This window comes from Podarcis pityusensis, assembly GCF_964106645.2.
Source record: "Podarcis pityusensis genome assembly, chromosome: 7".
In the NCBI taxonomy this organism is placed as follows: domain Eukaryota; kingdom Metazoa; phylum Chordata; class Lepidosauria; order Squamata; family Lacertidae; genus Podarcis; species Podarcis pityusensis.
In genome coordinates this window covers 84,624,839-84,638,698 of record NC_138031.1, presented here as the reverse complement: position 1 = coordinate 84,638,698, position 13,860 = coordinate 84,624,839, and the positions used below count along the sequence as shown (strand labels likewise).

At 42.0% G+C, this 13,860-nt stretch overlaps 1 protein-coding gene across 2 annotated transcripts in view; it reads right to left on the bottom strand.

Annotated features, from left to right (window-relative positions):
* Positions 1-274: 274 nt before the first annotated feature.
* Positions 275-13,860, bottom strand: part of ALOX5 (arachidonate 5-lipoxygenase) — a 37,875-nt gene continuing 24,289 nt past the window's right edge. The window contains exons 7-15 of one of the 2 annotated variants that reach the window (XR_013988920.1): positions 13,448-13,594; positions 13,166-13,369; positions 11,492-11,578; positions 9,502-9,680; positions 9,205-9,326; positions 7,173-7,273; positions 4,310-4,480; positions 2,119-3,386; positions 275-1,787 (exon numbers count right to left, since the gene is read on the bottom strand). Coding sequence is in view for 1 of the 2 variants with exons in the window: in XM_081014802.1 (XP_080870928.1) it covers positions 3,207-3,386; positions 4,310-4,480; positions 7,173-7,273; positions 9,205-9,326; positions 9,502-9,680; positions 11,492-11,578; positions 13,166-13,369; positions 13,448-13,594 (1,191 nt within the window). In the remaining variant the exon portion in view is untranslated. Of the gene's footprint in view, positions 3,387-4,309; positions 4,481-7,172; positions 7,274-9,204; positions 9,327-9,501; positions 9,681-11,491; positions 11,579-13,165; positions 13,370-13,447; positions 13,595-13,860 lie in introns of both variants that reach the window. The other variant, XM_081014802.1, reaches the window with a different exon arrangement.

The window sequence follows — 13,860 nt, the reverse complement described above, 5'->3', positions numbered from 1 at the left end:
AGCTCCCACCACAATTGCCCTTGTTCTTTTGAAGATGGTGTCACCTCCAAGGGCTGCTCAGAGCTCTGCTCAGCTGCTCAGCTTCTGGGGAACTTGTGGGCTGGGGTTGCCTTCCTTTCCTGCACTTGAAGGGATGTGGTTTTAGGCTGAAAGTGCTTAAATGTTGGTTTACTACATTACATTTTGCCTGTTTGCCTGCGTTCCCATACCAAAATAGGAGATCCATTGCTGGTCAATTCACAGCGATGGCAGTGAGCACTACCTATTGGAAATGTTCCAAAGAAAATCCTAATGCCTTCCTTACCATGGTTCGTTTGTGAAGGACTGTGTTCTAACGATAGCAAAGGAAGCATGAAGCACCTGGTGAAATATTGAAATCTCAGTGTTATTTAATATACTATAGAAGTTGATTAACCAGGTTTTGGGGGGGGGACCCCAAATTACTCAAATTTTGAAAAAGAGGATAATTGTGATAAAAATGAATTTGAGCAACAAGATTGCAATGGAATTGGGACCTGCTAAGAAGGCTTGAAATAGATTAGTGATCTTATTTTAGCAATTGTGGAACTGAAACTATGATATCTTGGAAGAGGAAGTCGTTGGATAAGCAAAAGTTCTTATGATTTTTGCAGTCAGCACTATGTAGTCACTGTGGTGAACAGAAAACTGATGAGCTTTTAGTTATCTGAAAAATAGGAAGTGGTGCTCATCTCTCACACTATCAAAACCCTGCATAATTTTCATGTAAAACAATTTAGACTGCAATCCTATGTGAATTTAAGTTGGAATAAAACCAGTTGAGCTTAATAATAATAATAATAATAATAAATTGTTATTTATATCCCGCCCTCCCCAGCCGAAGCCGGGCTCAGGGCGGTTAACAACAATAAAATAAGACAACATTTTAAAATCATTTCATTAAAAAATTACTTCAAATCAAATTGATGGCAACCATTGGGTAGATTGCCAAAGGAGGGAGTCACAGGCTGTGATGCGTTTTACTTCCAAGCAGACATGCAGGCAATGCGCAATGCACTAACTAAATCTATGCACTTCGCAAAGATTCGAATTTCGTATCACCGTTGCATTATACAACAGTATGTCAACTAGAATTAGTGGGTTTCCAGCAGAATAATTTAATTCAGATTCAAACTCCTAATCCGCCCTGTCTCCCTCCACCAGCCTCTGCCCACGGATAGACATTCGCATTACTCCACTGGCATAAAGCTCTCTCTTCAACCAGCTCAAAAGTGTGAGCAGGAGGCAGTAACCACCAGTATAGGCTTTCTGCCAGTGACAGCAGCGCACAGGCAGCCCCAAAATGGTATTTCTGGGGGGGCGGGGGCTGATCCAGCTCAGGATCTACCCCTGGATAGCATTGGGTCCCATTGCTAGGCCAGCTCCAATGTTTTGCCTGCCCTTTCTGCCCTAGCTGGCATGACTGGCAGGGGCTGTGTGTGCAGTACTCTGTGCCGGGCTGTCACTATTAGGCCAGGGCTTGGGCTGCTCTGATATTTTATCAATCTTTTCCCAATTTAGTAAATAAGTGCATTTCAGGACCAGCTACCTCGTCTTTTTAAAAACACAAAGCTTTTGCATGCCGAATAAGAATGACATTGTTTTTACATTATTTTAAATACTTCAGAACCAAACAAACAGGAAAGTGGGGACATAATAATCCACTTTATCCATTGAACATGTAAGGAAGGATTTTTGTTTACATGTTAAGGAATCACAGAAGCAGTTCAACAAAGTGCTTAAGGAAGCTGTAAAATCTTTCACACAGCCTTCCAATGAAAGCTGGTATTTATATATTATATTGTGGTTGGTCCACCCACAACTTAATAGGTGTGTTATGTACTAAGCTTGGATCCTAGAACAATAGGCAAGTAGGACCCTAGAATGCAACAACTGATTGGCTTGCAGGAAAAGACCAATCAGGCTCCAGGAGGAAGTTAATCAGCCTATTAGGCTGGTAGGATCATAGAATGCAACAACTGATTGGCCTGCAGGAGATGACCAATCAGGCTCCAGGACAGAAGCAGAATCAGCCAATCAGACAGGACTCATTGTGTAAATAATGTATATAAAAGGAAGGTGTAAAATCTTTCACACAACCTTCCAACGAAAGCTGGTATTTATATATTATATTGTGGTTGGTCAAGGACCAATAGTACCACTCTTCTGACTTGGGGAGATAATGAGACCTTGTTTCCTGCTAGGTAATTGGTAGACCCCCCCCCAAACTGGGCATGTATGAAAAATGTAAGTATTCTTATCATTATAAAAACGACAACCAGGAATGTCACAAGCATTTGAAGGGGGTCGTTAAAAACGTGACTGACCCCATTCGAAAGCCTGTGTGCATATCCAAAGCAAGCAGAGCTCAGCTCAAAATCTGCTGAAAACTCCCAAGTCCAGCCTGCTCACCTTACAAAGGTCAACCTCCAACTGGACTCTTGCAGCTCCCGCTCCCTTAAAGGAAGCACAACACTGCTGGGTGTGTGTGGGTGTGTGTGTGTGTGTGTGTGTGTGATGATCTGGGGTTCTTCTTTCTGATGGCAAATGAAGGGAGCAACTTAGGTTGCTACTCGTCCTTCTGCCTCAGATAATATTGTGGGTCCTTGGGTGGCATGGAAATCTGAGGTAGGGTCAAGCTTCTGCTCAGACACTCCTTTGGCTTCAATCTTCCCCAGTTCCATGTCCCCCAGACCATCCTTAATGTCTTCATCTGTTGTTCTGAACCCCAACAAAAGCAATTTTTAAATTGCTGGTGAGGTCCTGTAAAAACAACCAGACCAGCCAACAAACGTTCCTTATGGAAATCATACATTCACTCGGTTCCTAAAAACAAAAACTTACTGAAAACGGGGTAACAGCTTCCAAAACAGAGGTGTTCTGACCACAAATAAGAAACAAATGTGTGGAATAGAGTTTCTCCATTGGTAAAGGTTCTGTTTTTAAGGTAAAAAATGTTCCTTAAGGTTTTGTATTTCCTGACAATTATAAAAATTATTATCAAACAGTAACACGGTATCAACTAATTATATATGAGGGATAGATATTCAAAGAAAACTTAAAACTACAATAGTATCTAGTACAAATTAAGACCCAATTTGGTTTGAAGCCAGCTGATTTGCTTGCAGATAATTTGCCACGATTCTCACTCCGGTTCACTGCCTTTTCATGCCTTTGAAAAGGCTAATTCAAACAGCCACACTGTTAGGTATTTGATCCGGGGAAAGATAATAGTAGGGGAGTTTTTTGTTCCTGTTCCGCTCAGCAATGCAACTGGTAATTTCATCAAGATTCTTGCGGAATTTCCTCATGGCCTCTTTCACTGGCTTCTCTATGAAATGTTCATCTGGATACATCCCCAGAAACACCTAGTTGGAGAAGAAGTCACAAAACGTATCTGTTGGGAAATGTCTAAAAGAAATAATGCAGCTAATTTTGAGACACTGCAAAAATAGACCCTTCCTCGTCTAGTGAGCAAATATGATATTTAAATATTAATTATATATTTAATATAATATATTTAATCTATTTAGTATTAAATATTAGTCGCACCAACAGGGTAAAGAACAGCTTCTATCCGTTGGCTGTTAGGCTGCTGAATGAAAAGATAACAACAGGGCAACTGACTTTCGGGTTTGGCGGGTGTGCGTCAGTAAACGAGGGGAATTAAGACTAAGAGAGCTGAGTGGGGGGTGCTTGTGTAATCTCACTGTATACAAGTTGTACGAGTGACAATAAAGTATTTCCAGTCATGACCGATTCTGGGGTTGCGGCGCACATCTCGCTTTATTGGCTGAGGGAGCCGGCGTACAGCTTCCGGGTCATGTGGCCAACATGACTAAGCCACTTCTGGCAAACCAGAGCAGCGCACGGAAACGCCGTTTACCTTCCCGCCGGAGCAGTACCTATTTATCTACTTGCACTTTGATGTGCTTTCGAACTGCTAGGTTGGCAGGAGCAGGGACCGAGCAACGGGAGCTCACCCTGTTGCAGGGATTCGAACCGCCGACCTTTTGATCGGCAAGCCCTAGGCTCTGTGGTTTAACCCACAGCACCACCCCCATAGGGAGTGGCAAAAACTAAAGCATCTTTCAGTTCCTGCAGTTAAGAGCTGTCCAGAAGTGTGTTTACGGGAAATGTTAACAGGCCCCAAATTTTTGACAACTCATCAAAATGCTCTGAAAGCACTATGGAAAAACATGGATTTCCAAGCTAAGCACTGACCTGCAGCTTTGGCCTCATGCATTATGACCGAGATATACGAGGGGAATATCTTAGAAGTTTCACTTACTTCATTCTCTTGAAACTGACTCAAGGCCCAAACAGCACCAAGATGCCAACAGGAGCGCCCTCTGTCCGGTAAACTCTCAACAATATACTCAATGGTGACGCTCCCCTTTTCTGTAGGGGGTGGGCGACGCATCGTTGGAGGGGCGTTAGGAATCCAGGAACACCAGTCATACTGGGAAATAACAGGACAGAGCCAGTAAGATATAGGAATCTCTATGAATCATAAAGGGTGCTTGTGTGGCTGGAAGACACTCCTGTTTATACAAAAAGGGTTTTTCATTGGAGCTTCAGTCCCATGTAGCATAATCCCACATTGGAACATGTTTTTGAGGGCTGCAGCTAGAAGGAGGAGACAGGATTCTCATTTCCACTTCCTCTTTGTTAATGCAGGATGAGCTAATATAAGAAGTCATAAGTCATGAAATTTAGTCCAGAGTCTGGAACGGGGCACTGGTTTTTGCCCATTTCCGCCCCCCGCCCCCCGCCCCTGTGACTTACTCTTTAAGGTCAGGCTGGTGTTAAAGGCAGTGGAGGGAGCAGGGAGTAGAAAACCCTAATGTCTAATACGCTTTCTTTGGAGCAAGTCCTATGTATTCAGTAGGGCTGACTAAACCTGCTTTGGATTGGACTTTGTGTGGTAAAATAACTGTTTACGATGGTTTTTCTATTGGAAGGATGTACTGACACAATCTGTAACGAGCAGGCATACTGCTGAAATGTGACTTAGCTGTGACTACAACACAACCCTATGCATTTACTCAGAAGTAACTCCCACTGCGTCCAGTGGAACTTTATTTTATAGAAGTGTGCTCAGAACTGCAGCCAACTACCTATCATTAGCTATCCTGTGTCCCACCAATGTAAAGAGCCGGCAGCAGCCACTAGCCTAAATAGCTCAAAATAATGCCCCAGATTAGCAGATTATCTTTAGGGGAAATAATGCCTAAAGAGAAAATGGGTAACCTCCAAGAGAATAACAAGTTTAGCATCAATTGAGAATTGCGATTCGGCAACCTGCCCTTTCACAGCAGTTTCAGTTCACATGGTGAGCTGATTTTATGCATCAAAAGAAAAGCATAAAGCGCAGATACCTAAAACAGAACTCTACGTGAACTGCACTATATAACATGATGTACCAATCAATATGTAAGGTATTTTCCAAAATATAAACAGGTGTGTTACATACTAAGCTTGGATCCTAGAACAATAGGCAGGTAGGATCCTAGAATGCAACAACTGATTGGCTTGCAGGAAAACACCAATCAGGCTCCAGGAGGAAGTTAACCAGCCTATTAGGTTGGTAGAATCGTAGAATGCAACAACTGATTGGCCTGCAGGAGAAGACCAATCAGGAGGGAAGGAGAATCAGCCAATTTACACAACTCATTGTGTAAATAATGTATATAAAAGCCTGAGGTTTGGGGGGAAATTCAATCACTGTTTTACAAGCTGCAATAAAGAGCATGAAATCACTACAGGACTCTGAGTATATTTCAAGGTGATGGGTGCAGAAACATGCATGTTGATGGTGGCAGTCATCCTCATTTCTCATCTTCTCAAAACTGTTATGTTAGCTGTTACAAATACCGTGGTTTCCTGTACTTCACAGATGTGCAAACTTTGGCCCTCCTCTGCCCTCACCACATCTCAGTTCTGAGCATTTCCAAAGTCTTCCCTTTATTCTCTGGTGAAACTGCAATCGGATTATCTCTAATCTACTGCAATCCCTCCTTCCTCCCTTTTGTTTTGTTTTCTCTCCTCCTCAGTCTGGTATGCCTCTGACCTGGTTCACATATCATGTTAAGCTGTGGTTTAAATAAAAGTGAATTAACAGCCTGTGACTTACTATTCCATTTGAACACAGCTTTAACTATGGCTTACTGATCTTAACATTCAGTGTGAACCTCTTCAGCTATGATTTAAGCGTTTCATTGGCCAAGCCCATGCCAAGCCAAAGTGTCCACCAAGCAGCAAAGTTGCTAGGCTGGGAAATAAAGCTGGCTTTCAGCACTCAGACGCCCTTGCTGGTGCTTTTCTTGAAGCTGACACCAGGGCTAACTGCTAGCAGGATCCCTCCCCGCCCAACCTCCTTCAATTCAAGTTGAAGCTCAGGCCGGGCTTGAAAAGGGAACGTCTTTCAACTTCACTGCTAGAAACTTGACTGGTAGTGTTGGTGAATAGGTTTCAGGCATTACGAAAGAAGACTTCTTTTTTTAAAAAAAAGACACTGTTGATGTGTTTTTAGGATAGGATGGTCACAAAAGTGCTGTTTTGTTTCCTTTACTCCATTCCTAGCTTTCTCAAGACTTGTGCTTGCCAGATGTTTGGGGACAGAACTGCTATTAAAGGTAAAGGTACCCATGACCGTTAGGTCCAGTCGTGGACGACTCTGGGGTTGCGGCACTCATCTCACTCTATAGGCCGAGGGAGCCAGCGATTGTCTGCAGACAGCTTCCGGGTCGTGTGGCCAGCATGACTAAGCCGCTTCTGGCGAACCAGAGCAGCGCACGGAAATGCCGTTTACCTTCCCACCGGAGTGGTACCTATTTATCTACTTGCACTTTGATGTGCTTTCAAACTGCAAGGTGGTCAGGAGCTAGGGCTGAGCAACGGGAGCTCACCCCGTCACGGGGATTCGAACTGCCAACCTTCCGATTGGCAAGCCCTAGGCTCAGTGGTTTAGACTGCAGAGCTACCCACGTCCAAATCACCTGGAAGACAAAAATTTGGTTAGGCTGCTCTATGCCTTTTAACAGGCACTCAGGTGACCCCACCATTCTCATCATTGATATTTCTTTATCAGACTGTCTGGACTGGTGTGTAAACCCACTTCAAGGACAGAATTTCTTCCAGATAAACTGTACCTGACCAAAATTTACTGCTGCATGTTGTGCAGATGCTGTAAAGATCACTATGGTAAGATATTCTGACAGCTTCTGGCGTGTCTTTATTGTCTTAGGAAATCCTGAAAGAAGAAAGAGTTAAATTAATAAGAGTAGTAGTAGTAATATTAATAATTAATAAACTAAAGGAAGGCTGTGGAACTTTTCTGAATGCTCCTCCACCTGGAAACACAACATTTATTTTTCTCTGTCCGATGAGATGAGACCAGATGAAAGGGGAGCTTGTCTGCTCTTGACAATAAATAAATAATAAATTTTTATTTATACCCTGCCCTTCCCGATTTAAAAACTGGGCTCAGGGCGGCTAACAGCAAATATAAAACATTGATTAAAATGCAACTTAAAAACAGTATAAAACAACATAAAATACAACATAAAATGCAGCATCAATATCAATAAAATTCAAAAATTCAGGCGTCATTTTGGGGGGAAACAAAAAACCCAGTCAGTAGACATCAAATGATCACCAGGGCTAACTGGCCAAGTTGGTCCTACTAGGGCCAGCAAGGGGAACAGGGAAGAATTCAAATGTGGGGTCCCAGAAAGGGTGTCTTCATAGAAGAGGAAAGGGGAAAGGGAAGAGAGGATCAGGCTAATTCCAATTGAAGGCCAGGCGGAACAGCTCTGTCTTACAAGCCCTGCAGAAGGAGATCAAGTCCTGCAGGGCCCTAGTCTCATGGGACAGAGCGTTCCACCAGGTCGGAGCCATCACTGTAAAAGCCCTGGCCCTGGTGGAGGATAGTCTGGCTTCCTTAGGGCCCGGGACCTTCAAGCTATTATTATTCATGCTCCTTAGGGTCCTCTGTGGGACATACCAGGAGAGGCGGTCCCATAAGTACGAGGGTCCTAGGTTATACTCCTTCTGAAGGAGCAGCTACAAAGGTTGGGGCTACTTATGGATCCTTTTCTGTTGCTTGAGCCTCAGGTGGCCTCAGTGGTGCAGATTGCTTTTCATCAGCTTTGGCTGGTAGCCCAGCTGCCCCCCTATCTGAACAGGGACAGCCTAACTTCTGTTGTCTATGCTCTGGTAACCTCTAGGCTGGATTACTGAGATGTGCTATACATAGGGCTGCCTCGGAACACAGTTCGGAAGCTTCAGCTAGTTGCCAGGTTGCTCATTGGGGCAAGAATCCTGGTCCAACTGCACTGGCTGCCAATTAACTCCCAGGCCCAATTCAAATGCTTGTTTTGACCTATAAGCCTTAAACGGCTCAGGACTGCAATGCCTCAAGGACCACCTTTCTCCATATGAACTTACCTGGACCCTGAGAACAACTATGATTAAGCTAATTTATTACAAAATAATACATGTAAACCAGCCTACCAGATAATGGAAATTTTCCTATTTTTTAAATGTTTTGCACTAAATTCATTGATAGTGTCCAACCCTATGCTGCTTTCAACCTGATTAATAAATAAAATTTGAATGCAGAAAGAAAGATCTGGATTGATATCAACAATATATCAATTTGACTTGGATCTTAAAATGTTTTTATTCACTTTTTTTAAAAAGCCCAAATTATTTATGTTAACTTTTATCACACATTATTATAGTGGCTAGAATAGGGATCGATAAAAATGTCCCTAATGCAAGTAAATGGTAGAACACAATTAATGAATTTTCGATATTTTTTTCAAGAGATTAGCAGATACTTTATCAATTATGGCAATGCTCATATTTCTTTTACAAGTGAAGTTCAGAGCACATATATGATATATTGAGAAACGCTTGTGCTAACAGTAATTTTGATGCTTGTCCTGCCTATTCTTTTGTTATTAATATCTTATTTTCTGTAACTTTTGAATGGGGTGATAAGAAAGCATTGCATACATTTCAGATTGTCTTCCAGATTTCCATTTATTCCAGGAGAAGAATGGATTCATTTGCTGGAATTTTTACATCTCTAACTCAGCTTCAGATCAAAGGAGGAATGCATTTCTGTTCATTAGCCAGCAATGCCACAGGACAGAGAATCTGGCTAGCAGGTCTCACCTGAAGCCTTGGTTCCTCTCAACCCATAAACATAGACGTCCTTCACAAAGGCCTGGAGTTCCACGTCTTCAGAAACCATCTCTTCGCTATCGTAATAGAGGTCCACAACATCTGTCACAAAGCTGCAGAAAACAGAAAAGAAATGATTATGCAGAATTGGACAAACTAACAGGGAAGATTCGGTATCAACGAGACCAAAAGTTCATCGAGGACTGGGGATTCACACTTCCAAGGTCTCAGTTAGATTTCCTGGTTCTCAGTATGACAAAATAAACTTTATTTCAGACCATCTCCTACCTCTTTATGGCCTCCCACACTTTGAGACCATCATCCCGATAAAAGTAGTATGGAATGTCCTCCGTGCTTTCCATGCCTCTTGCCTTGATTTCTTCAGGGAAGCACAGGGAACTGTAGGTGAGGTGCTTCATTGCTCGCTGGAGTATCTGCGCAAGCCCTCCTCCTCCGGTGGCATTGGCCTTTGGCACCCAAAACAAGTGGCAGAGAGCATTAAGGAATGGAGGCTCCATAGAAGAGGGGCCAACTTGAATAAAACATGTGGGGACAGGTAATTGATCACATGATATTGCACACACACACCATTTGAATGGCAATACCCATCAACTTGGGGAGGGGGCAGCCCCCTCAAATCTTTTATTGGGGGGGGCAAAAGGACCTTGGCCCCTAAGAGTTGGCTCCTGTGTCCCATAGCCTTAAATATGAGTGTTCTTAACAATGGGGAGGATCTTACTGTACAAGGGGATTTGGAGATGAGGGCCTAGGCCACACTGGAGTGAAGTTTTGATACCTGCATCACGCAGCCATGACATAGTGCACATGGATCCACATGGAGTGGGATTAGTGCCATTGTAAACCTCCTTGACGGACACACATGCCCAAGGCATGGCCGTTGACCACTTCCAAGTCCTCCAAAGAATGCATACAACCTTGTCAGGCCAAGCAAGAAATAAGGACGTGTGCTTTCCTTTACATAGTCATTGTGTAAAAATTGTATTTATTGTTCCCTTTACAGAATAAGAAACCTGCCAGCTAAGTGGATGGTAAACATAATATGAAAGACACTGGAATAGGTTATATCCAATGCTAGACCTACTCAGAGTAGACCCACTTAAATTAATGAACCTAAGTCAGTCATGCTAGTCCTGAATAGAACCAGCATAAAATGTCACTCTACAGATTAACTGCTTAACTACAAATCAGTATTCATAATGGTATATGTTCGCTTGTTTTAAAGAAGCCAAGTGTTACAGTAACTGGAGACTGGAAATTATGCAATTAGCTTGAGTCCAAATAAAATTACTTTGGGGAGATTTTCCTTCATGTAAAAGGCATGGCCGTTTGAGGCACAAGCTGTCAACTTTCAGATTTGAAAATAAGGGATCAGCAGCCTCACCTGTCCCGGGGACAGTCTACGGGATATCTAACAATCTGGGATAGCAGCAGGAAGCAGCGGGAAACGGCACTGGAATAAGGGAATTTCCCACAAAGAAAGGGAAGGTTGACAGCTATGGTTAGAGGGCTTGTGAGGGGGGTTTTCTTTAGGTCCGACCTTGTGGGTTTTTCTCTTTGGTGCCTTGGCCTGGGTTTACTTGATTATTTTACAGTCTGCTCTAGTTTTGTAATAATTCCAAGCCTCTATTTTGAGTTCTGTGTTTTCTCTTCTGCCAGCATTGTGTCAGCTGCATGTTGTCTGGCCTTGCTATTCGGCCTTGCTATTTTAGCTGCTCATATCTGCTTCAACATGGGCATCTCTTTACTGATAAGAAGCCCCTTTACAACTTGTACTGTATTTCAGAGTAAAATCCACAAAATATAGTGGAGCTTACTGTTGAATAAAATATTGATCTTACAGGAAAAAGGAAGGGGTGAGATGGCTAAAAATAGCTTTATCTTATCTCATTATACATGATAAAGCCACCTCATCTCTTGCTTTTTCCTGTAAGACCAATTGCAGTTGTTAACAGTCAACAGGTTTACCACACCTATCAGTCAATCACCCATTCCCACCCCCTCCTTAGTGATACCCCTCCCCACTCTCTCACTATATATAAGGGTCTGGTGACTTCTGTTTCAGTGTATCTGAAGAGGTGTACATGCACACGAAAGCTCATACCAATAACAAACTTAGTTGGTCTCTAAGGTGCTACTGGAAGGAATTTTTTAATTTTTTTAATTTAATTTTATTTATTTTATGGAGAAAAGTCATTGAAAGAACTATGTGAAAGCCACTTCCTTGAGGTCCAAACTTATGAAATCAAGGCTCTCTCACCTTGTCAAAAAGGCCATATTCACAGATAAGCTGTTCTCGGGCTTTAGTGTTGATGGCTATTGTAAACCGCACATGGGATACCAGGAGCTGTAAACCAGAAAAGAAAGTAGATAAGAATGAAGTATTCCTTCAGTGTTAACAATGGAATGTGATGGGCTCCCAAAACAACTTGCTTTCAAATAAGGAACTACAGCTTTAATATAAATTATGTGTATGAACTGAAGACAATTTCAAAGCATAGTCCTTTACAATTTGATAGATGCTGCTAGATATCAGATCTGCAGTATGAGAAACATGCACCTTATACAGTGGTACCTCGGGTTACATACGCTTCAGGTTACATACGCTTCAGGTTGCAGACTCCGCTAACCCAGAAATAGTACCTCGGGTTAAGAACTTTGCTTCAGGATGAGAACAGAAATTGTGCTCTGGCCGCACGGCAGCAGCAGGAGGCCCCATTAGCTAAAGTGGTGCTTCAGGTTAAGAACAGTTTCAAGTTAAGTACAGACCTCCAGAACGAATTAAGTACTTAACCCGAGGTACCACTGTACTGCCAAAAGGCGTTCAAACATGTAGGTAATATTCAAACATGTTGGACTGCACTGCACCAGAATTGAAGGTTAAATAGGGTTCTCCAGCAAAATAATACAAAGATATTGATTTGTCAATTTGGGCAGTTTAGAGAAGGCTTACAGATGCACATAATTCAGACCAATTATACATAGTGTTGTTGTCCAAGGGCACCCCAGGGCACACTCTTTAACAAGGTATGAACCATTAATCCATCTTCATCCTGCACGTTACTTCCAGCTTCAGACACAAATCATCGTAGACAATTTGCCACTTGAAGACACTATTTATTTATTTGTGTGCTTTTTTTATCTAATACTGGTCAAATTAAAACGGCTCAAAGAAAATTAAAATGGCCAGTTTTTTTTAAGAAACACTGCACTTAAGAAGACTGTTTAACTGTGTTATCTTAGCTTTTTCTTAGTGGAATATTTTTAAAATGAGCCATTTTACAATTCAGAAGAGGTAATTTTTTCTTGCCACATTTCATAGAGCTGGGACAAATTATCTTGAATATATATATATATATATATATATATATATATATATATATTCCAGTCTTATAATGATAGAATGCTGTTTGCCTTATCTGCCTTAAATATACAGGGGCTCTCTTGTCTGTACAATACCAAATACAGTGGTGCCCCGCAAGACGAATGCCTCGCAAGACGGAAAACCCGCTAGACGAAAGGGTTTTCCGTTTTTGAGTTGCTTCGCAGGACGAATTTCCCTATGGGCTTGCTTCGCAAGACGAAAATGTCTTGCGAGTCTAGAGATTTTTTTTTCGCTTTCCCCCCCCTTTATCTAATCTGCTAAGCCTTTAATAGCCTTTAATAGCCTTTTAGCAGCTAATCCCCTAAGCCTTTAAGCCTTTAATAGCCGCTAAACCGCTAATAGCACTAATCCGTTAAGCCGCTAATAGGGTTGCTTCGCAAGACGAAAAAACCGCTAGACGAAGACTCTCGCGGAACGGATTAATTTCGTCTTGCGAGGCACCACTGTATTACTTTTATTAACAATACATTTAACAGAAAATTGCAGGTCTTGCAGAAACAAAACAATCATGTCTGATATGCACATCTTCCTAGCACCCAATTAACCCACCTTAAAGAGAGGATGGACGGAAGGCAGTTGCCGCAACATGGCTACTCCAAACACTTCAGAAATTAAGTGAGTCCGAAGGAGGTGAGTAACAGTCTGATGGACGTGGAAATCAGAAGAACGTACCCAAATTTTGGCCAATAACCAGTCATACTTTGCATCCGATGGCAGGAAAATAGGATTCCCTGGCTCAGGAGCTTGTTTTATCTGGAAAGTGTAACAAAATAGTTAACAATTCTTTCAATAACGAAAGATTATTATTTTAGTGGGTAAAACATAGATTACCTGGATTGCAATAGGGACAATCTTCTTCTCTAAATTCTTATATAATAAGCAGACCGGAGCAGACAGATATTGCACAGTGCAGGGGTCAGTCTTATTGCCTTCAACACCATCCAGAAGTTCATAATCCACTATGAAAATATTCCCTTGCTGTAGCAAAAATGAAAGAAAACACGCACACTTGTTTACTTTGATTAATGGGTTATTCCATGAAAATGCCAACCTAAAGACTCGGCTTTCATTTTTGGACATCGCTAACATGTTCAATATAATTCTAAATATAATTTTCAAGAGTTTCATATGGCAACGTTATTTTGAAATTGGAGTAAACAACCAGAAGTGTGACACAGAAGATGACTCAGAATTTCTCTATTCCCATTCCACCCCCCAAGCTCAGTTAAAATTCTCTATTCTCC